Source organism: Balaenoptera physalus, assembly GCF_965194825.1.
Source record: "Balaenoptera physalus genome assembly, chromosome: 4".
Classification (NCBI taxonomy): domain Eukaryota; kingdom Metazoa; phylum Chordata; class Mammalia; order Artiodactyla; family Balaenopteridae; genus Balaenoptera; species Balaenoptera physalus.
In genome coordinates this window covers 113,333,268-113,359,174 of record NC_138891.1, presented here as the reverse complement: position 1 = coordinate 113,359,174, position 25,907 = coordinate 113,333,268, and the positions used below count along the sequence as shown (strand labels likewise).

Here is a 25,907-nt window from a genome sequence, read left to right as displayed (position 1 = left end):
AGGTGCTTAATAAATGCTAACTTTCCAGTGGACTCTTACCTTCTTGTTCACCTGCTCTATGAAGACTTCCATGTGCTCCTCAAGTTGTTGCTGTACAGAACCTCATCCTTACCTACAGAACGTGTCTGTTTTCCCTTGGTGGCACTTGTAATTAGCTACTGTCCCACTACAACCATATAGCACAGACTAGGCCAGTGACACTCATTTATAAATAGTAATGAGATTATTATCAATGTTAGTAAGAGCAACTCCATACAGAAAATCCTCTCAGTGTCTCAAATTCTTTGATTGTTGTATCTATAATTCAGATACAAATAACACAAGGTAATTCTGACATTCTTTCTGAGGAGTAAACTGACATAGGGAGAGATTAAATTATTGACCAAAGTAACACAACTAATATATAGAAGAGATATGGTTCAAATATAGCCCTTTTGAACCAAAAGCCACCTTTTCTCCACTAAGACCTTCTGATAATCTTGATGTTTCCTGAGTAGTCTTTCTTTCCCTTCCTTCCTTCCTTTCTTCTTTTCTTGGTATGTGTGGGTTCTTTAATATTTTTGTAGAAATTAAACTCTGAGAAGTAACATTCAGAAAATATCTGGTTTCTTTTATTGTATGATTTTCTTCTAGCTTTCTATAATGCTTATAGAAATGTGTAAAACTAAATTTTTATTATAGTTCATTTGTAGTGAATATTGTTTCTAGATATCATATTTAGGCATAAGTCATGAATTAATACTTTGTCTTTTCATGGTCCTTAACAGAACTGACTTACCTACTAGACACAATGATATAGTGTCAGCTAACAACACAGTTGGGGCCCATGAAAATATTTTAATTCATTTTAAAATCAAAAAAAGAAAATAAACATTTATAGCCAAAGATTATATTCATGTTGATGCTAACACAATTTTAAAATATAATGCTTTATATTATTTCATAGCAAAAAACCCAGAAAGGCAGAAGTACCCATTAGTCATAATGCAACCCTGATTCTTAGTCCTTTTATACAGAAAATATGCATAAATGATACATTATTCTAATTTGGATATAAATTCCCAGCCACTTAATGTCTGAGTCAATACTTTATTAAGACTTGGACAAAGTTTAGGAAAAATTGTAGCCATTAGGCAAAACTAAGTTAGAATCCTGTAAAGCCATTTTTAATTATACAGGTTAATTTTCACTGATCTATTCATTTGTTCAGTGGCTTTTTTCCTGAGCTATTGCCTTTCAAAATTATATTTTTAAAACTGTAAATATTATTATGAGACAAAAATAGCAAGAAACGTAAGTAAAAACAAGGCAAAATAAACCAGCAGTAGCCTTAAATCTGCTCCCCAAATCCCTGCAATATATAAAATAAATGTCTTCAAATACTTTCACCTCTTTCTAAAGGAAATCTTTCCTATATACTATGTAGTTTTGAATGTATTCAACTATTTCTTATATCAACCTAAACTTTGTCAAAAGCTGTAGTTCTTAAATTTTCTGGGTATTACATTAATTGGGGATATTTGTGAAACTGCAGGTTCCTGGGCTCCAAAACCAGGCTCTCTGTTTCAGAGATTCTATCATGGGCCCTTGGAAACTTTATTTTTAATGAACATTCAAAGTGTTTCTGAAAAAAAAAAATCATGGAAGACATGTTGAGAAACACTTCTCTAGTCATACAGATTTATTAAGTAGCATTTATAATCAAATCATATTTTTTAATAGTAAAAAGTCTATCAATGCATAATTGGAAGAGCTAAATAACATTTTAAAGTACTTTTAAACCTAAATATTATATTCTAATAGAAGAGACAAGTAACCTTGTAAATTTTTTAAATTAATTGATAAATGTCTGAATAGTCAGTGCAACTTTAAAAAAAGCAAACTGCCTATGAACAAGCAACACTATAGTTTCTAAGTAATATGCATTTTTCTTATCACTGCTCATGGCTACTGTGCTTACAGAAACTAATCACAACTATTGAAAAAACATTTCTGTGGATAAAACCCTTTGTAGAATGCATATATGCAATATTACTGGTTAAATAAATTTGGCAAATAATGAAAGAAATGTTTAAAGAGTCTATCACATTTCAATTTCAGAAATTTACTGTCGATTTTTTTTTGTATAGCAGATCTTAAAACTTTGAAATAATTCCTCAAATCTATTCAAAATCTGTTAGGCATGTACAAAATAAATCACAAAAATTAGGAATATGCGAGGATTGTATGTAGATACTACCTATTATTTCTAGAATTTTACATAAAGAATACTTTTGTTAAAATGTACAGCTTATCTGTGGATGATTCAAACCCAGATAACACTTAGCTCCTTGCAATTACCTTCCTTTGGATAAAGCAGCAAGGTACTGAAGTGGTGGGTGGATAGGTGGGGAGGGTAAGCAGTAAGTAATTTCAGACAATTTCACACTCAAGGCTTGTTGACATGAGGCAGGGCAAAGAAAATAACCCTGTCAGCTCATGCATCTTTAATGAAGGACAGCGCTGTTGCACATTTAGAGAAGAGAGAGGGAAAAATAAATTACGTTTAACTTAAAAGGGGGCTGTTGGATTTATTCAAATAGAAATGCAACCTTGTATGCTCCCCCATCCCCACATATTGCCATTTAAAATCTTACAATATGCACCTAGAATTCAACATTTTTTTTTTTACCATCGAGGTTCTTCAAATTTTCAATTCAATCCACTATGTGTGAAATGTATACTTTTAAAACATATCCTTTAACATTTATCTTTTATTGTCTTTCTGACATCTGTTGCAGTCAGAGGTAGATGTTTAAAACGGAAAGATAGGTAACTGTCAGATTTCTTTGTAGCAGATTAGATAAAGACATAGCCTAGCCCAGATACAGCATGCCTCAAAGATAACCACAGCTGGTTTAAGAGTACTTTATATGTGAATAAGAGATGAGGAAAATTGACAAGATGAGCATCTAACAGTGGTTTTACTACAGAACCTTTAATGAGCTCTATGTGCAACGAAGGCAACAACTCACATGGTTGGAGAGGCTCAATCATTCCTAGAATTCACTTCTTAATTATTCCTTTTCTCTTAAAAAGGATCTACTTTGCACCAACAAGAGTACTTCTTCATTTAAAATGTACAAGTAATTTCTAGCCATCTCCCTAATATACCAACCACTTCACATACAATATTGTAAAACATAACAGCAGTTTTAAAAATGTATTATACAGGGGAACAAAATAGAAAATAAACAAAGGAAGTGGGTAATCCATCAATTCTAGTTGTTTTAATATTTAATTACACCAAGTAACCACATCACAGTTTGACTGAAAACCTCTTTATTATTGTGGTAATAAAATAATCTACATTACAATGGTTATCTTCATTGCTCCCTATTTGGTACCCTGAGGCATCTTGTTCTGGTAGATTCTCTACTAATAACTCACCATGTTCTATAGACCATATATTGCTCCTTAGTTTTTTAGAAACATGGTACATTTATTTTTTTAATTATCTGACTTTTGAAATATATTTCTGATGAAGGAGGATATTCTTTCCTCAAGGGAAAGAGTGGAAGTAAATCAGCTGAATGAGAAACTATGTTTTTGAAAAAGTCACTAATATTTGATCTTCCTGTCTTTGATCTTCTGAGCTATGCTAAACTCAGTCCAGGTCAAGGGCCTCTACTGAACATAATAAAGCTGGAACAGCAACAACAGAAAGAATCAGGATCTCACTTCATTCTGAGATTAATGTGAAGGAGAAGAGATTCTGAGGCTGATGACTCCTTTTAGCAGGTTTTCTAAGCTCCTTAGCCTGAAACCAATGCTCCTGGATGGAAGGCAGTTATGAAAATGACTTCCACTCTGCAGATGTTCCGTTTGAAAAGCTAACAGCATACTTCTTTTGACAGGTAAATTGCTTTGAAATAATTCTTGAACTCTCTGGCCCTGAACAGGAAAGGCATTTAGCTTTATAAATCCCATTTTTGGGTACCCTTATTTCTTTTCAAGGTGTTGCCTCAAAACGGGCCCCAAGTTACTAATCCGTATGACATATTTTTGCTAACTGCTAACCAATTGATCACCTATGTACCTGATCTACATACTGCATTAAGCAATAAATTCATGTATTTTAAGCTCTGTTTAGTCTTAAAATGCTTGCATGTAAGATAGCAATTGCAGAGTTTTGACAAATTTTGGAACCAAATGTTCAGGTTGATCTGTCTCCTCTGAAATTATACAGTATCTTCTTGAATGAAAAGATAACTTTGTATTCCACAGATAAACCTTACATCCCTACCACACACTGTATGCACACATTCCTTCTTCCATATATCTAGATAAGTGAAGATGATTCAAATCACACTTGACCATTTTGAGATTTGATTACCTGCTCAAGAACTAGATCATGGACTGAATTTGTTAACCTGAAGCAGTTATGAGCTGGCAAGACAGTTTAAGGACAATTACACCTAAACCCCTAAAACTATATCTATATCTAAAACTATAGTCACAGTTTCCAAAACACTTTCATATAACCTCTTTATCCTGATAATCTGAAAGACAATGAACTACTTTGTACTTATATTTGCATTTTTCATATAATCAAAAATGCTTAACGTTTTTTCGTATTGTGATTTTTTGATATTGGGTTCATTCATTCATTTTAATAAATACTCAACAGAGTAGTGGTAAGAGAATAGAATGTAGGAACAGGTTAAAATTAAAAACTTGTAGTAATTTCAGAGTGTTAACCTAATATAGTACAAAGCAGCTAAATGGACTCTGTTACAACAGACTTTACATTTTCTATGTACTACCACCCTATGGAAACGTTTTTAACCGATCTAAACATACTATTTGTTCACAACTCCCTTATCTTCCAAATAAAATGTCAACCCAACAGAGGAAAAATTTCAAGCCCTAAGATTATTTGAAAATCCTGATTTGTGTGTGGATACACATAAGTTACAAATAGTTGCTGAATATTAAAATAAATACAACAATAAAATAAACAAATAAAAATCAAGCTTCACATTTTGGTTTAACAAAACACCAAATACCATTCTTTTATGAATAACTTGGCTAAATTATGATGATATATTAAATATATCAAAGTTAACTACAATTTTCCCATAGTTTTAACTAAGAGGAGAGATGAAATTACATTGTGATTAGTGTATCAACATATTTTTCTATTTTCCTCTACCATAACATGGGATTTAGTCAATTTCCTGTAAAAGAGTTTAAGTAAAGCTTTGTATAGAACCATTAATGAAATTATGACGCCAGGGAACCAGATTTCTAACATCACCAAAAACAACAGTAACCACGGCAGCAACAGAGTAGCAGGTTGCATTTTTATTCTGACATTGTTCAGCCTGTGAATTAGCGTGTCACTACTCCAAAGGAATTTCAGTTTTAAATATTTTACTTTTTTTGCAGTTCCTTTTCTATTGTACTAACACGCATTATGACTTTGCTCTTCTTTTTGTGTTACCCATTTTTTCCTATTACAATTGTTCTTGCACTTAATATAGTCACTTCTTACATGTTTCAGTAATGGTGAATTTCTCTGAATTTTCTCAGTTTCTCTAGGGAATTAATAAAGTGCTCTGTATTCAAGAATAATATTTAATCCCTGAAATTTATCAGCACACGTACTTAAGAAACCATTCACATAGACTTACAAGGTCTAAAGAAAATGAACAAATTCAATTTACAACACACACAATAAAAAATGAATTTAAAGCAAAGAATGAATACTGATCAAGGTTTGATGAAACAAATGCATGGCACTTACCTGGAATAAGCTGTGTCAGGAACAGGTGGCTTTTTGACAAGCTGAGGAGTGATATTATGACCAAAAAAGGAGCATGTTTCCATTTCATCTTTGTCCCTTCCTTGCATTACACCCAGCCAGTGATACAGATATGTTCTATATGCGAGAAAAAAATCAATAGAATTTTTTAAATGTTGAGATAAAGACAATATTAAAAATATTTTGTGAAAAATCACAGTACAAATGCATTTAAAATGTCATTTTTCAAAATGATAAAACAAATAGTTAAAATGAATATAACTTAACACAAAGTATATTTTAGGATATACATTTTGAACAAATGTAGTATTTATTAATTTTGAAAATTCCTTTCAATGAGATATAAATAGCAAACGATTCCTTGGTTTTCTCTACCCTTTAGGGGATGACAGTTTCTGATTTCCCATCAATTGAGTTAGAACGCTCTTATCAGGTCTAGAAAACCCGATGGTTTTTCATTTACTAAATAAATATTTACAGACTGTTCATAATGAGCCAGTCACTATGCTACTTTGGGGACACAGCAGAAGAAAAAAAAAAAAATTCTTTCTTCATTCAGGTACATAAGCAATTTGAGGCCATTTTAGTTACATCTCTTTATAAACAGATTCAAAAAATAAACCCAAACAACTTTTGTAGCTGTTCTATTCCGAGAGGCACTGTGTATCAATCACAAAGGGCCCAAGAAACACAAGAAAGTGCCTTGTAGGCAACAGAGTCTTCAGTCAACAAGGCCTTTGACAAGATGATGACTCTAACAGTGGCAGAATAAAACTACAGGTATTCAAGTAGATGACTGATCAGTTTTGCCTGGGAGGATCTGAGACAGGCTGGGACCTTGGGACCCTTTGCTACAGTGTTGCAATGCTTGCACCTGGACAAAGAAAATACAAGAAACTGTACGAGACTAAAAATAACTGCATGCATGAACAGTTGGGGCAAATTCTGGACAAAAGATACTGCCACTTTTGAAGAGCCCCGAGCAAACACAGGGACAAAAGCAGGGTACTGTGCATGCCGCCTGTAGAAAATACTCTTCAGAATTAGAGAACATAATAACCAAGTATCAAATTATATATAATATGTATATATAATATGTGTGTGTATGTTTTTCCCCTAATAGTATATTGGTATATTCAGGAAACTTTAAGGGGAGCTGTTTGCCTGGGTGATAGTTTGCCAGGATATAATATGATAGAAAACTGAGAAGATAAGGACAGGTAATGAAGAGTCAGTGTAGAGTTTAATGACAGATGATAATATGATCTAAATTACACTTGTCCCTATGTATCCACAGAGGATTAGTTCCAGGACATCCCACGGATACCCAAATCTGCAGATGCTCAAGTCCCTTATATAAAATGGCATAGTATTTGCATATAACCTACACACATGCTCTCCTATACATTAAATCATCTCTAGATTACTTATAATATCTGATATAGTATAAATGCTATGTAAATAGTTTAAATACAATATAAATTCTTTGTAAATAGTTGCCAGTACACATTAAATTCAACTTTTGTTTTTTGGAACATTCTGGACTTTTTTTTTCAAATATTTTTGATCCTTAGTTGAACCCAGAGATGAAGCCCACGGATATGGAGGATCAACTGTTACTTAGAAGATAACTCTGATGAGAACGTGAAGGATAAAGTCATTCTGAGGAAAATTAGCACAGAGGCCGTGATAATAGTGCAGAAAAGTATAATGAATGCTTACAAAGGACACTGGCAGAGGAAATGGAACAAATGGCTGGTGGTGGGGTAGGGAGGCACATAAGTGACACCAAACAAATATACTTTGCAAAACTTGGCAATTGATTAGATCTGGGGGATAGGAAGTGGAAGGACATTTATTCATCTACCCAAAAATACACACATAAATCTAGCACAATATAAAATGTAATTTAGCCCCAAAGAAAAATAAAATTCTATCTCTCATTTTTGTGGCACTCAGAGTTCCAACTTGAAAAAAGGATGACTGACTTCATTCTGCCGGTTTATCTGCACCAAGCTATTGTCAATCTGTCTACTTGAGCTGAACTGTCCTTACTTTATTACTTATCACTGCAGAGTTAATTGCCAACTTTTCCTTTAGCAGAGCTGCCTAATCCTCCTGCCAGACATCTATAATCATCTGACCTCACTGAAGATATATGAGGATTATTTCTTCTCTATTAAGAATTCTGCAAGCAACTCCTGTCTAGGCTAGAACTTTGCCTTCAAAGAAATATTCCTGGTTACGATGGGTTCATATTTGTGGTCTGTCTTCCTTGTTTGGGGCTAATGTCCCTCTAACTTTCTTTTTTTTAATTAATTTTTATTGGAGGATAGTTGATTTACTCTGCAACTTTCTTTATCCTGGTATAAATGACACTCATAAATGACATTATATACCCACATTATCTTTCATACATTATCTGTCTTAAGTGTCAAATGAGAATAAAAAGTAGATTAGATTTCTACAGAAAAGCACAAGCCTAGATGGGCAGTTCTACTCTTCAATCCATACTATGCAGCTGTTAGTTTGTCTAGAGGCTCTTTTTCAGGGTTATCCATTGAATGTTCTGGCTTAGAGTCACATTTTGCAGTGATGTGCCCATGATTAGTTCCAGAGATAATGTGTAAATATACTGCATTCTAGTAATTTCTGCTTGACTGGGTTTTGATATAATAGCTACCCTGTCTTCTTGGATCCTGCTTGCCTAGGGATTTCTCACATTCCTCCTCAGTCTGTTTGATTATTGTGTGCACGAGACACTAGAGTCCCTGTTTTGGAATAAACCCTACACCTCTGATTCCTTAAATGTGCATAAGCAGTTTTGCCTCAGCTTTTGATATAAATAAAATCATGTATGAATCTAGAGGCTGTTTATAATTTGGTTATTATTTGAAGATCTAGAATGATTTTATTAGTTAAATGACATTTTAAAGTCTATTTATTGAAACTGAGGTTTTCATATTTGGGGTTAATTATAGTCCAACAATTGCATTAACAATTATATATAGCCTGTTAGTAGCAGTCAGTCTTGATAAAATCAAGGCCCTTATCAAACATGTACATTCTTCTTTTAAATCAATGCAATAATCATAAGATCATAAGAAAGTAAAACTGAAAGTATAAACATTTATTATAGTTGGTTGAACTGCTACAAGTTATGTTAACAGGCAGATATTTATTTCAAACTTCTATAATGTTTTAGTATGGATATTCATTAAACAAATTTTTATTATTTAAGGACAATTTTGTGACTTTATATAGTCAGTGGCTAGTAATATAACATGATTTTGAGTTAGGACCCACAAATCAAAAGTGGCAATTGCATTATTTGCTGTGTATGCACATCGTAATACATTGAAGTTTTGATCTTCGAGTCCTCTCTGAAAAGGAAAGTAACCCAAGGTAAAATATAAGCTTAGTAGCAAATACAATGACCCTTTGTTTAAAATCACACCTTCTGACATATTAACAACAGGACAATTGATGTTAGTGAAGAATGTGATGCAATTGTGCTTAGATTCTGAGTATTACAAAATAGTGAACTCAACCACAACCACAACCCCTTATAAGAACACTTTTCCCCATAGATGTGTATATATACACAGTACTGCCTATTGTCAAAGTATTAAAAATGAATATCCATACAGTTTTGAATTTAAAAAACTAACATGATATGAGAAAAGAGAAAAACAAGCTACAATATCCCTTTCTATTGTGAAATATTAAGCTAACTAGACATTACAGAATTATTTAGTACAACATAAATGCTCTGAAATATAATTTACTTGGGAATGATAAGTATATAGTAGTAATATAGTGCAGTGTTTTAGAAGCATAGATGGTAGAACCAAACTATTCAGGTGTGAATCTCAGCTCCACAACTCAGATGTTGTTTGACGCTGAACAAACAATTTAATCTCTCATAGTTTCATCTTTCTCAAATATAAAATGTGAAGTAATAGTAATAGTCACATCGGTTGAGCTAATATGCATGGAGTGTTATAAGACTGTCTGTTCCATCATTTGATTTCTATAAATATTAATATCATCATGACCCCCAACTTCAAATAGAATCCAATGAGGTTCCCCATTGATGATAGACCCAATCTTAGATTTGTATTTACATGTTGCTTTACATTTTATTTTATTTATTTATTTTTTGCTTTACATTTTAATAGTGTCTGTGTTAGGTTTAACTTGCAAGATGTTAGTGGTCTTGATTTATTTTAATGAACTTTATTAGGATGAAATTTATATATGATAAAATGAACCAATTTAAAGTGTAAGGTTCAGATTTGTCACACATAGAGATCCATATGACTTCCACTCCAATCAAGATGCAGATGCTTTCTACAGGGGCCTTGGTGTTGAAAGCTAATATGTTATATGCATATGCTGTGTATATGTACATGTTGCTAATGCAGACTTTCAAATAATAGGCTGGTCTATCCCCTGTTTTTAAGAGGATGATTGCTCAAAGAGAATTTTTGAAAATATATTTTGGGATAATCATGTTCCACTGATTACTAATGAAATTTCTTACAAAGTAAAATTGTTCCATATGAAATTAATTTTGGTAAATGCATGGATAAATAAAATAAAAACATTTCTTTAGGCACACATTTTGGATTACTTAAGATAATATAAACATTTCCTAAGCTTATCAGTGCATCATGATGACTATTTTTCAGCTTCTTCTGAAACTCTTCATCATAGGTAGCTCCCTCCCCCTCCTCCTCCTTCTCCTCCTCCCCTTCCTCTTCTCCCTTCCCCCTTCCTTTACCTCACCCCCTATTCCTCTTCCTCCTCTTCCTTCTTCTTCTTTTTTTCATATTTGGAAGGACAGAAACTGTATTTACTGAGGCTCTCCTCATTATTAACCAAAACTTATTATCTAAGTTACACTACTCTCTTGCTCTAGAGAACCAAAATATTTTTGGAGTCTTGTCAGTCTTTTCATTTTATTCAGCTTAATTTTTAACTGCTGATCATTCAGTGGGTCAAAAGTTAGGAAAAAGTTGGAAATTTTCAATAACACAACAAGATCAACAACTGTTGATTATTTCTGCCCTAGTCTTAGATAAAAGAAACAACAGTGGCAAATAATAGCTGTTTCTAAAAACCATTTGTCTTTGTGAGATCAATGACCTGAAATGGCCAGCCTCATTTTGGATATTGCATGTAACAGATGAATCAGTCAGCAATCTATATATGGAGTAAAGAGATATTCTCTGCCTTTACAAATTGGATAGACTGAAGCTTGGTCTACCCTATAGGACTATCCACCTAAAGCTCATAAAGGAAAACCAATCATCAGAAATTGAAGGTCTCTATTTAAATCCGTCTTTGGAAAATTCTGGAACTTTAAAAAAATTAAAAATCCAAAATTAGGTTTTGCAAGAGAATTATAATTAAACAAATAATTAATAAACACTCTTGAATAGTTAATATATGGAGGCAGTGGAGATTCAAATAGGTGTGAAACAAATCTACTTTCTTAATGTAAGAGCCAAAGATAATTTATTATATACTAGTGACAAAGATAAAAATGATTAAGTTGGCCATGGAGGAAGTAGTCTGAAGGTGGTCTGGGGATAGGGCTGGTCTAGCCTTTAAAGAGTTTGTTGAAGTTACACAACTACTGAAACTGGTAAAAGGTATTCAGTGAGAGGACACACTCAAGGTGTAGATAAGTACGACAACAATGGAAGGTTTGTATAAAAAGGTAAAATTAAATAATACATAATATATATGCAGTACTTCAAGGTTTACTTTTCTACTAGCCCATCAGATTTAATATTAGGAAAATAAGTCATTAAATATTACCTTCACATGAGAATATAAGTTCAGATCTTTATGAGACTTGTCTGTATGAATACATGTATTAGAAAATAAGTGAACTGGAATCAACTCTACTATTTTTCTTATTACAAAATCAAAATGTCAAAGAATTGCAAAGTCTTGAATGCCAGACTAATTCAAGGCTTTTTCTTATCTACAGTGTGATGGCATAAGGGAAAGTAAAGCTTGGTAACAAATATATAACTTGGAAATGAAAGTGAATCAAGACAAAAGAAACCATGTAGAAAATTATTAGTATGTTCTGGTATGTATGGTTAATAGGATCTTACATAAAAGTCTACTAAGTGGATGAAAAGATGGAATAAATATTAAGACATTGCAAAGGAAAGGCAATGGAATTTGATGACGCACAGAACACTGGAGGTTAAAAAGAAAAAAAGAAAAGAAATAAACATAAATGTATAGTGCCATTCCCAAAAGTTCAACCTAGAAAATAAAAAGCTTAATAAGAAATGTGTGTGTTTGTTTGTGCCTTTGTGTGTGCTATCTTTGTAAATGACTGGCTAATCTACTCTTACTCTAGAGTTCTCTAGAATAATAATATGTATATAAATCTATAGTTAACTCTACTAAGAATTTATTATTACTCTGTTTAGTTGGGATGCATTTAATTTGAAGTAATAAGAAGTCAGAGGTGTATAATAGCTTCTAAAAATGTAGGTTTAATGTTTTCAAATAGACAAGGCAAACTGGAAAAATTTCTACCAAATTCTTGTTAAGTTTTCACATCTCCTATAAAGAATGTATTATTTGAAAATAGCATAGTGCATATAAAAACCAAGTACTTAAACCATGGATTTAGGGCCTCTATGTATATATTATAATTAATTTATGATACATTTAGCTTCTCATATACTTAGAGAACCCTTCCCTCATAGAAGGAGTCAAATACTATATATTTAGTCAAATGTTTAAATTATCCTAAACCCCAAATATTAATATCCTAGACTTATTAACTTATCGTCACTATTAACTTTATGACTTTGTTTATATACATAGATTCTTGTAGAGGAAAACAAGAGGAAAGAAAAGAAACTAAGAACAAAAGACTCTGGAAAGTAAGTTTGAAATCAATACTGAGAATAAAATACATGAAAAAAAGTACAGAAGTGAAGACAAGATTAAGACAACCCTGGAAAATTGGGTAGAGATCTAATCAGGAGAAGCACAAATAAGAAAATTAGCAAGGTTCTCAGTGGTTTGTCACCTAATTTCTTGAAGATCCTGGATATGTATGCATAGCTACATTACGGTTTTATCTGAATGGATCACGGACCCTATATCCAATTAAGACTTCATTCATTTCACAAAAGATTAATTAATTCTTATCAGATTTCCAGGAAACACAACATTTTAAACATACTGTGAAGAAACTCTGGGCATGATGACAAACCTCACAGGTTGCATATAAAGAATGAGACCTTTATTCTATGTCCAAAATGTACTAAAATAGCTTATCAAGTCAGGATGAAGACTCAGATAAACTAATTTTTTATTTAATTAGTTCACTTAACATAGTCCTTCTATGTGTTCCAGGTAGACAGATATGTTACCATAATTAATAGTCAGAGAGAAAAAAAAAGTTATCTGAGACATACTTTTTTTAGAATTCTTACTCTTCAGCCTGTATCAAATTCAGAGAAACTTCCATAGACTCTTTGTATCTGCTTAAAATTTTTATGTTGAAACCTAATCCCCAGTGTGATGGTATTAGGATGTGGGTTCTTTGGGAGGTGATTAGGTCATGAGGGTGGAGTCCTCATGCATGAGATTAGCATCCTTATAAAAGAGACCCCAGAGTCACAGTGAGAAGAGAAAATGGCCCTCTATGAACCAGGAAGTGGGCCTTCACCATACACCAAATCTGCCTTGATCTTGAACTTCCCAGACTCAGGTCTGTAAGAAATACATTTCTGTTGTTTACAAGCCACCTAGTCTAAGGCATTTTGTTATAGCACCCTGAACAGACTAATACAAGAAGCACTTTGCCATATAGAACTAAATGTAAATGTAATGGATCTGCTATACTTCTAAAGACTTCCAAAACTTTGAACTTCTGGTTTTGTACATTTCACTGATTAGAATGTTTAAAGACATAGCAATAGAATGGATTATTAATATTTCTTAAAAGGAAAACATTAAAAGAAATAATACCAACGAGCAGTAAAAATGAACATCACCTCACCAACCCATTTTGCATACTAAAGATGTTACTATGCTATAATTTTAGGAGAATCATCACAAAGAAAGGACAAATAATTATTTTATTGCTACAAAATGAGAATCAGAAGCATCAGATGGTTCTTAAAACACTGCACATAGAATATTCAAAATACTAATTGACACCTTCAGAGAAAGTACTGTGAGCAGCCTGAAGACAGTCCAATTAATGGTCACTAAAAGTTCTACTTAATGTTTGGTCTCCTTTCAGCACGTTGAAGCTGATACTTCATCAGTGGTTTAAAGCCACGGTGGCATGACTTTTGGATTAGACATATTTTAATGTAGTGCATTCCAAGAATTCATATATGCATTTCAAGATTAAAATATAAAATCAATAATGACAGTAAGATGGTTGTCATCCACTGGCTAGACTATGTTATCAAAATGATGGAAATGCAGTTATGTATAAAAATAAACATAATGTGCTGTCCACAGGGCATGATGAAGATAAACACCAGTTTCTCTTCTATAGCTACCATAATCATTAAAGAATTGATGGCCAATTACACTGCACAAATCCTTAGGGGGGAGAGGGAAAAAAAAGCACAGCAGAAAATGCAGAAAGGTTCAAATCAATTTTTCACCCTAAACATAGTGAAGTTCATTAGTATTGCTAACATAAAGGCAGAGGTAAAGATAGCAAAATGGAGATTTTATCTTCTTTTCACTTTAATTATAGGGTTGCCTCAGGCAACCTAGTTTTCTAACTTGTTAAAAAGGATTGTATTAATATATTAGTGGAATTGTATTATGAATAAAAAATTAAAAAGATGATTTAATGCAAAGAAATTCTACATGTAAAGGTGTAGAATGTAAAGATTTGATATGAAGAAGATTCTACAAGGTTTTATTTTATTTTTTTTCTTATTTTGCAGCTAAAACAAAGGCTGTCTACGTCAGGAAATTTTCAAAATGAATGTTCAAATTCACAAAGATGGTTCCTTAAAAGTATACTCATGTACACAAAGACAAAAAGAAAGCAATTTTCAAACAAAAGCAACTTTCAAAATGGTGTGCTCACACTGAATCAGTCACATGAATTCTATGCCCACTTGACCTTCAATCATATTTTTCATTTCATCATTCTGATGAAAATTAGTGGGACAGATGATATTTGGTCATCCTAGCTGAAAGTGAATCCAGTTGCAGACCTGTTTCTGGAAAATATCATCTTTCAAGTAATGTAGCACAGAAATAAACATCAATAGATTCACTATTCTAAAATAAGTTTTGCCTTTGATAACTTATATTTATCTGTGCACTGATAACAAAAATAGAGGAAACTGTCCGGGCATTGGTTTGGTCAAAGGAAAGTTACATAGGAAGCTGGTCTGGCTTGACACCTATGTTGAGAGTGAGAAATGTAAGTGGTAGAGAGGGCAGAGGATGAGAGAGCACAAAAATGAGAGAAATGAACAGTTGATTTAGCAAGCATGTTCTGCTGGCAATTCCTGGAATGAACAACAAACCAATTGTACAACAAGTGATGTAGTTATCCTCTGAGCATCTTCGGCTTTCAGAAAGCGCTGTCCTGATAATTCTATTCTCTGTTTAATCTAATTGAAAAGGAATGTCTGGTGACTTTATTTTTCACTTTAGAGACCAAGACTTCAATTAAAGCCAGCTACACTGCAAGTTAAAATATCTGATGAGGTTAAAACAAGTAAATTTAATGGAATACGATGTCACTGTTAGATTACTTTCTCTAAAACCGATACAAAACAAGAATATACCCAAAAGTATATTAAAATGACCATATTCATGAACCTATAGTTCATCCTTTTAACACTATTTCTCCAAGAACCTATTATGTGGCATCTTAAAATTCAAAAATTAATAGGACACAGTCCCTGCCCAGGAAGAGTTTATATTATGGCAGGGGGAAGCAGACCCACATAAACGAAATACAGCATGGTAATTTCCATAACAGAGTTTAAATTTTGTTCCATGAGATCAAAGAGAGAACAAAGCAACCAGGCTTCTGGTAAACTGGAAAATGTTCATCACAGAAGTAAACATTTCAGATGGATCTCAAAGGAATAATAGTTGTTGATCAAGCCAAATGAGTTTAGGACTGGAGAAGAACGTAATTCTAAGCAAAAGTACCAACTGTGCAAAAGTATGAAGCAAAGAGTCTGTTTAAAGAAAAATAAATGATTTTATTTAAATGGGATTTCAGATGATCTATATGTGTGAGGCTGTGATTGGACAGGATGCTGAAAAAATAGAATTAGGCTGAAATGTAAAGGGCTTTGTGTGCAAAAAAAGATGTTTAATCAGAAGAATGAATTGAACAAATGTGGTTTCTAGGCCACAATCTCTGTGAATCATGGCCATGAAGTGGGAAAGTCTGGAGACCACCCATGAGGCCACATAGGTCACTATTGCAATATTCTGCAATCCAGCACCATGCCTGCCATGTAGCAAACACTAAATATTTGTTGAATTAATGATGGGTGAATGAACACAATGATATGAACACAGTGATAGTCTTCTGAACTAATATACTTGTAGAGAAGACAGAAATACACACACGAAAACTATAATATTCATGAAGTCCATGTCTATGAAAATGGCCATTATGTTAGGCAAGAAATCATGGTGATTAAGACAGAGGATGCTTACAGAAAGCAAAATTACTTACCAATATTAATCAGAGCAAAATGCCCTCAGTTTTCAATGTTACGTGCCTTTATTTTCTAAGCAAATTGATTTTAAACACACTGACTTGAATGTGAATGGAAACCTAAAATTGGTTCAATTCTATTGGGAGATGAGTCACAGCATCATTTTTAAATGGATGTGACATTTAAATTAAAATCTACCACTTCGGGTTTGATTTTTTAGTGCCTAAATAATTATGTTTTTTACAGCTATCCATATTAAAGCTCAATATTAATTTCCAAACTGTGAGTGCATTGCACACTAATACCTAAATGAGCTGCAAATTTTTAGATTGCTTAAGAGCAAATCGCTCTAGAAATATTATTATCCAAAATGCACATATAGCCTAGTCAATCTTAGCAATTGCCTTCACTTTTGTTGGGTTAGTTTATGAAGATATAGCAGCAGAGAGGGGACAGAAGGAGCCAGCATTAAATTTCAGACAGAATATCAGTAATGCTACCTTAAAAAAGACATTAATGAAGTAACAGAAGAACAGGCCAAAAGTAATTTTAATATGTCAACATGCACAAATACACAACAAAAAGATTCACACACAAAAGGCTGTGCATAAAAGATGGAGGAAAAATGCTGTGGCTGGCGATTGTGTTGCATGCATTCTAGAAGGTAAGGGTTTTTGAAAGGCATTTAGCTTTAAATTACTCAGTGTTCCTTTGAATGTCCTCAGCAAGACCAGAAATGGAGGATTCAATTTTCAAAGATAATTGTGTCAGATAACTGTCTCATACCTTTTCAGCCAGAATCTGATAAACACCTAATTACTAACCAAGTGATTTTAGAGCTACATTGCTGGGCTGATGTGAAGGCTACCTAGAAAGACCTGGTCATTCAATGTATCATAAAGGAAATGTAGTTGGATTGTAAATTAATTTCATTTGTTTGGCCAATGAAATCTTATCAACTATCCTAAAGAAATGATTTATTATTTTAACAAAAGAGCAGAAATTTCATCATAAAATCAATTATAGCCACAAATATAAACTCTCACCACAGCACATCTAAAACAACCAAGTGAAAATAAAAATAGGTTCAGTTGGAGTTTCAGGCAGTTTATATTCTTTGGGCAAGCTTTGTGCAACTATAAGGATGCTATCTATTACGCTGGAGAAAAGCATAAAGTTAATAATTTTGGATGTTAGAATTTGGTTCAGGGACTTCCCTGGTGGCGCAGTGGTTAAGAATCCTCCTGCCAATGCAGGGGACGTGGGTTCGATCCCTGGTCCGGGAAGATCCCACATGCCGCAGAGCAACTAAGCTCGTGCGCCCCAACTACTGAGCCAGCACTCTAGAGCTCGCGTGCCACAACTACTGAGCCCGTGTGCCACAACTACTGAAGCCCACGTGCCTAGAGCCCGTGCTCTGCAACAAGAGAAGCCACCTCAATGAGAAGCCCACGCACCACAACGAAGAGTAGCCCTCGCTCACCGCAGCTAAAGAAAGCCCACGGGCAGCAATGAAGACCAAACGCAGCCAAAAATAAATAAATAAATTTATTAAAAAAAGAAAAAGAATTTGGTTCAACTCTTTTAATAAAAGATGTTAGCCATAAATACATGACTATTCACCTTCAAATGCATATGTATACACACTCAGCTGGACTCTCCACTATTTCTACATGTGATTCCGTATCATACCCCTGGCCTTTACTTGCGGTTTCACGTTGTCATATATAGTGTAAGGCCTAAAATTAAGGCCAAATATTATGTGTTGCCTTGACATCTGGTGAAACTGATGTGGCCTCAAGTGACCTAACTGCAAGTTTCCCTCCACACTCTACTCCTGTGAATAACATCCTCTATCCAAACCCCTTCCTTAACAGCCATAGTTTTTGCTTATATTTGAGTGTCAGGTTTCATTACCCAGCCAGCCTATGGAATTATTCAGACAAGCCAGTCACACTCTCCCAGAAGAACTAGTGCACATCACTCTCTTGATACTACAAAGCTTGCCTCCCACAGACTCTAGTCCTTTCCTCTGTTCAAGAATGCAACCCCCATGTGACCCAGTGGGGCACGTGGTGTCCTCTTCCCCTAGGCTGTGAGTGTGAGTGATAATTTGCTGTTGGTCTCATCTGTCCAGTGTTGGATGCCATGGGATCAACCATCCCTAAGTCTCTTTGGTGAGAATCTCTCCCTCACCAAAGGGGAAAATATGAGGTGATTAAAACATCATAGGACAACTCAGATTGGTCTAAAGCACAGACTTCCCCTTTCTTTAAATAAACATGTCATTTGATTGGTGTATTTCCAGAGTAGCTGCCAAACTGTGGAGATCAGGAGAGGCAAATAAAATGATTGGAGGCTTTGAGTAGAATGCCTTCCTATGTCAATAAATAACATACACTGAACATGTATTGAACACTTTCTCTCATTCCCTCAGATAGTTCCTATTGGCTTAGTAGCTACTTATGTAAAATGATAGAGGATAAAATCAAAAGAGGACAATATTAACAAAAAACAAAAACGAGGCAGTCCATTACCAAAGGATAATCAGAAAAAGGATTCATCCACTGAAAAGTTAAAGCTCACTGCAATCTCAGCAAGTTATGCATAACAGATTAAAGAACAGGTTTCGTTCTTTAACCGTTTTCATCTTAAAGATAAGTGGATGAGTATTTGGCAGTGGCAATTTTGTTTTCTTTTCATTGCTTTTACATTTTGCCATACACTGTCTTTATTTGCCATTATTTCAAAACTTTTGGTCCTCAAGGTACCCCTATTTTAGGCCAGTTTGAGATCAGAGGATAAAAGCCTAATTAGTGTAAAGGTGGGAAAAAAATTAAAACAAAAATAGCTACAGGAAGTAGAAGGAAAGTATATATGTTTTCCTGTTAAAATTGGGGTATGATAATTATTTGAAAGTAATTATTATGTCTCCACATCTATACATTAAACTAAAGCAGTTGGAAGATTTCTCAGTTTTTCAAATAGTGAAATATTTGAAAGCAATATTACAAAGCAATCAAGGGTAAAATAGTGAATTTTAGTAATTGCAAGATCATAGAAATTGTAGGTATTTGGTTAATTATTTTTCTATCTTGGTCACTTTTAAATCCAGGAACTGGACTGAGATGCAAGCTATAAAGAGTACTTTTTTGTTGCAAAGTAAATACACAGTTAAATAGAATTTGCAAAATTAAGGTTCGAGTCCATGATCCTTTCCTGATAATTACATCGAAGACTAAAATTTATGCTGAGGGTGACCCCCCATTCCCCAGTACTGGACAGAATTCATTACTTTCCACATACTTTGTCTTTTGCATAGTAAAAAAAAATCTGAAAAATCATTACTTAGCCTTCTTATTTTATGGTCCTTTTGCTAGAAAATGCTATCCCAATATAAAAAGCTATTTTTCTTATTTTATTCAACCCAATCTTATCATCTCTGTCTTTTCAATCTTTTCCTCTTGAATCAGTTATTTCCACCAGCCTTCAAATGTGCTCTACTATCTCACGACTGCAAACATAATACAGAAGACAAACGAAAGTCAAAAGTATTTGTCTTTCTCTATCTGACTTATCTCACTTCACATAATGTCCTCAAGGTCTATCCATGTTGTAGAAAATGGCGGGATTTCCTTCTTTTTTCTCATGGCTGAATAATGTTTCAGTGTGTGTGTATGTGCATGTGTGTGTATGTGTACACACACCTTTTCTTTATCCATCCATCCACTGATGAGTACTTAGTTCTTTTCCATATCTTGGCCATTGTGAATAATGTTGCAATAAACATGGGGTACATATATCTCTTCAATACCCTGTTTTCATTTCCTTTGTGTATATACTCAGAAATGGAATTACTGGATCATATGGTAGATCTACCTTTAATATTGTGAGGAACATCCATATTGTTTTCCATAGTGGATGAACAAATTCCTACCATCAGAGTACAAGGTTCCCTTTTGTTTACATCCTCACCAACACTTACCTATTGTCTTCTTTCTTAAAAAAAATTTTTGTTGGAATATAGTTGATTTACAATATTGCATTAGTTTATACTGTACAGCAAAGTGAGTCAGCTATACGTATACATATATCCCCTGTTTTGGATTTCCTTCTCCTTTAAGTCACCACAGAGCACTGAGTAGAGTTCCCTGTGCTATACAGTAGGTTCTCATTAGTTACCTATTTTATACATAGTATCAATAGTGTGTATATGTCAATCCCAATCTCCCAGTTCATCCCACCCTCCTACCCTTTCCCCCTTGGTATCCATACATTTGTTCTCTATGTCTGTGTCTCTATTTCTGCTTTGTAAATAAGATCGTCTATGCCAGTTTTTTCATATTTCACATATACGCATTAATATACGATATTTGTTTTTCTCTTTCTGACTTACTTCACTCTGTATGACAGTCTCTAGGTCCATCCATGTCTCTACAAATGACCCAATTTTGTTCCTTTTTATGGCTGAGTAATATTCCATTGTATATATGTACCACATCTTCTTTATCCATTCATCTGTTGATGGACATTTAGGTTGCTTCCATGTCTTGGTTATTGTAAATAGTGCTGCAATGAACATTGGGGTGCATGTATCTTTTTGAACTATGTTTTTCTCTGGGTATATGCCCAGTAGTGGGATTGCTGGGTCATATGGTAGTTCTATTTTTAGTTTTTAAAGGAATCTCCATACTGTTCTCCATAGTGGCTGTATCAATTTACATTTCTCCACACTCTCTCCAGCATTTATTGTTTGTAGATTTTTTTGATGATGGCCATTCTGACTGGTGTGAGGTGATACCTCATTGTAGTTTTGATTTGCATTTCTCTAACAATTAGTGATGTTGAGCATCTTTTCATGTGCCTCTTGGCCATCTGTATGTCTTCTTTGGAGAAATGTCTATCTAGGTCTTCTGCCCATTTTTTGATTGGGTTGTTTGCTTTTTTGATATTGAGCTTCATGAGTTGTTTGTATACTTTGGAGTTAATCCATTGTCAGTTGCTTCGTTTGCAAATATTTTCTCCCATTCTGAGGGTTGTCTTTTCGTCTTGTTTATGGTATTGTCTTCTTGATGACAGTCATTCTAACAGGTGTAAAGTGATATCTCACTGTAGTTTTGATTAGCATTTCCCTCATTAGTGATGTTGAGCATCTTTTCATGTACCTTGTATGAATGTCTTCTTTGGAAAAATGTTCACTTAGTTCCTCTGCCCATGTTTTGATAAGTTTTGTTGTTGTTGTTATTGAGTTGTTGAATTCCTTATATATTTTGGATATTAACCCCTTATCTGGTATATGATTTGCCACATTTTTTTCCCATTCTGTATACTGTCTTTTCATTTTGTTGATTGTTTCTTCTGCTGTGCAGAAGTTTTTAAGTTTGATGTATTAATAGTATGATATCATTTATATGTGGAATCTAAAAAAGCCAAACTGATTAAAAAATAAAAAGTAAAATGGCAAATTCCCTGGCAGTCCAGTGGTTAGGACTCCACACTCTCACTACTGAGGACCTGGGTTCAATCCCTGGTCGGGGAACTAAGATCCCACAAGCCTCACTGTGCGGCCAAAAAAAAAAAAAACAAAAATTAAAATGGTGGTTACTAGGGGGCCGAGGCATGGAGGAATAGGAGAGATGTTGTTTAAAGGTACAAACTTTCAACTAGCTGACAAATACTACAAATTTAACTGGAGATCTAATGCACAGTATAGCAAATATAGTGAACAATATTGTATTATAGTCATATAACTTGCCAGGAGACTAGATCTTAATTATTCCAACCCCCCAAAAGAAATTATAATTATGTGTAGTGATAGAGGTGTTAACTATCGCTACACTGGCAATCAAAGTACAATATATTGATATAAATATATCAAATCAATATTTCATATGCCTTAAATGTATACAATGCTATATGCTAAATTTATTTCAATTAAAAAAATATATATATTAAATCTGAATCTGTGACCAAAAAGAAAAAAAAATAAAGTATTTGTTGCTTGACTCCTTATTCCAGTTATGGCCAAATCCAGTTATGGCTCTTTTGCAGTTAAGTTTCTTTAGAAGAGTTGTCTGTTTTCACTCTCTCTGTTGCCTTAACTTCCCTTCACTTTTCCTGACACTCTAATCTGGCTTCTACTCCCATCACAGTGCACAGTGCTAAATTTTTTTTACTGATGTAGCCAATGACTTTCTTCATGCTAAAGAAGAACTGTTGGAAATATTTAACACATATTCTTGCCTGTTCTTTGGAAATCCTCTCTTCTCTTGGCCTCTGTTTCACTACTTATTCTTGGTTTTCCTCCTATCATCTAGCTAGTACATTTTAGAGTACTCTTTTTGGATCCTCCTCTTCCTCTAGCTTACTCCTAAATATTGAAGCCTCTAAAGAGACAATCCTGAACCTTTTCCCTCTTTCTGGAAAATTCATCTATAAATACTTTCTATGTGCTAGTATTTCTGCAGTCTAGCCCTCTATCATGAGATTCAGGCCCATGTACCCAAATGATTATTTGCACCTTCACTTGCCATCTTAGAGACGTCTCTCATTTAACACATCCAAAATTGAATTATTGATTAAATCCCTCCTCACCCCACCTCTAAACTAAATATATTTATTCCCCAGTCTCTCCCAGCTCATCCATCCAGGTACTCATGTTATATACCTGAGAACCCTTTTACCCTTGCCCTACTTTCCATACCTCAACCATCATTATTTTCTACTGATTTCACTAGGTATTCATAGAAACTTGAGTTCATCTTCTCCCTTCCTTCCCTTTCATATCTAAACCATTATTAAGTCCTATTGATTCTATCTCTAAATTATTTATCAAATCTTCCAGTTTCCCTCCATTTTCATTATATCCACTCTTGACAAAAATCACCATCTTCTCTGGCCTGAATGTGACAATTGCCTTTTAACTGTTTCCTGTATTCCTATCCTACCTTCCATTTATCCATGCTCAAATGGATAAACAAAAACAATAAGGGTTTAAAAGTATTTTTGAGTAAAACATATGTTCTATAATATATATAAAGTATATACTTAAGTACTGATCTTAAGTATACAGCTCAATAAACTTTTACTATTGATCAAGATATAAGATATTTCCTATATTCAGAAGTCTCCCTCATGTTCTTTTCCAGTCATGTCCCCTATCTGAAGAAACTGCTATTTTGACATCTCATAATCAGTTCTGTCTTTTCTTTTTTTTTTTTTTTTGTCTTTTCTTGAATTTCATATAAACTAAATCATATGTACTCATATGTGATTTATGTCTCATAATACAATGTCTGCAGGGTTTATTTAGGATGTTTTCGGTAGTGGTAGTTTAGTGTATTTTTATACTACATAATACTCCATTATATGACGATACCACAATTTATTTACCCCTTTTCCTACTGATGGGCATTTGGATTGTTTCCTATCCATGTGGCTATTCTTACACATGACTATTAGATGGGCTTCTTTACAGCCTTATCTCCATCAAAATACATATGTCTCATAAATTCAGGGAAATCTTTATAAAAGCTTGATTTTAATATGCCATTTTCTCTCCAAAACTTTTTACGGTATCTGTTAAGTGTTCATCCCATCAGGTCTAAACTTGGAGGCGCAGTCAAAGGCTTCCATAATTGACCTCTCTTGTATTTTTCCAGGTTCATTTGCCAACACTCTCCCAGAAGGACCCTTTGCCCAGCAGACCAGCTTGTACCTTTTTTTCCTTTTTAGCCTCTTCTTTTTTTCTCTTATTATTTCCCAGCAATATATTTTCCTAAATGTTTCCTTACTCAAGGATAACCATGTATCCCTTCTTTTCCTATTCAACTTATGCTGTCCTTTCACTGTCTTTGGTATCTTACTCAAGCCACATTTGTGTTGAGACGTTTCCTCTGACTGAGAGTATGGGCAAAACTTCAATTTAGTACTTGATTGTCTGCTTTCCCTTTTCTATTTTATAACTAATCAACTACTAAAGCTAGATAATGAGACCAAACCCTCCATGTACTTTTTAATGTTAAAGAATTCTCCCAATCAAGTCTACCGTTTCATAATACTTTGATAGGCATGTTAATTCTGAGATTACATGTCAGTACAGTTTCTAATAGTATATTGAAGGTTACATCAAATAACATGGTATCATTTTATGATTTGTATTTGATTTTTTTAAAAGTAGGAATAGAAAGCAAGACCTTGTGGTGTCAGTTCTAGATCTTATGCTGAGGGCCTGAAATAGAGGATCAAGAGATACGTCATACCAGAGAATGTAGTGGCAAGTCCACTGAGCACTGCAACCGAAAATGAGGACACTGTAACTGCTGAACTTGACTGAACAGGCACACCTGGAAGCAGTCTGTTACTGTGGTCACTTTTCCTTTCAATAGAGTCATAAAAAGAGAACAGACATGGGATCTTCACCTAGAATTTACAGCTACCATCACCTTCTCAAGAGCATCACTACCTTACACTCAACACCAATTTCATGGTCCATTCTTTAACCTGGAGATTTTATATATATATATATATATATATATATATATATATATATATATATATATATATATATATATATATATGACTGAAAATTTGAGAATAGGTAACTCTTATCAGATTATTTTGTAAAATCCTAAACAAACTTAAAATTTTGGGCCTCTTCAGAACAGCATTTATTCTTGAAACAAGCCACAGTCTTTTCTAAGACTTCAGTTCCCTCATGTGTTTTCATTCATGAAATAGTCTCTTTTGAACACTGTAACTCATGAATATAAGTCATTTTTTAGTAGATCAATCATGATTACCCCTCTGCTTGTTTCACTCTGAATCTACCTGGTCTGGATGAGCGGATTTCTTAACTTGTGATCCTATCATTCTGCTGCTGACTCTGTCAGCCCTGTAACCTAACTGGATAGCCTTCTCCAGCTCCCATCGAGTGGGGACATATTACTAGACCAATGGTCACCTGTGATCTCATGCCTGGCAGATTTCTATCTTTTGGATCACTTAGGGATCCTGCCATTATTTATATCAGTATTATTATATGTTTCAAGTTTTAAAGCAACTCAACAGTTTCAAGAAAAACATATTCTTAAAGAAGGGTAGAAAGGAACAATGTGTTCCTAAAACATATTGAATTTTTGAAATAAAATATTGCTTTGCTAACTGCACTTTATTTATTGGAGCACCATCAATAAAAGGTACATCAATAATTTTTATATAAATAGTCACCACTATTAGTACTCAAAATCCCATAATTGCCCTCACTGTGATTCTAGATAACAATTTCCTTAATGTATAATTCAAAATATTGTATACTTAATTTCATCATTACTTTTTAATTTTTTAATTGTCATTTAAAAAAAAAAACATAGTGGAACTTTAAAATA

General features: G+C 33.8%; 1 protein-coding gene across 1 annotated transcript in view; it reads right to left on the bottom strand.

The window, feature by feature from the left end:
* ROBO1 (roundabout guidance receptor 1) overlaps positions 1–6,671 on the bottom strand; it is a 913,964-nt gene extending 907,293 nt beyond the window's left edge. Inside the window, exon 1 of the mRNA XM_082460666.1 lies at positions 5,789–6,671. Within this exon, the coding sequence (XP_082316792.1) occupies positions 5,789–5,876 (88 nt within the window). The 5' untranslated portion in view covers positions 5,877–6,671. The remainder of the gene's footprint in view (positions 1–5,788) is intronic.
* Positions 6,672–25,907: the final 19,236 nt, after the last annotated feature.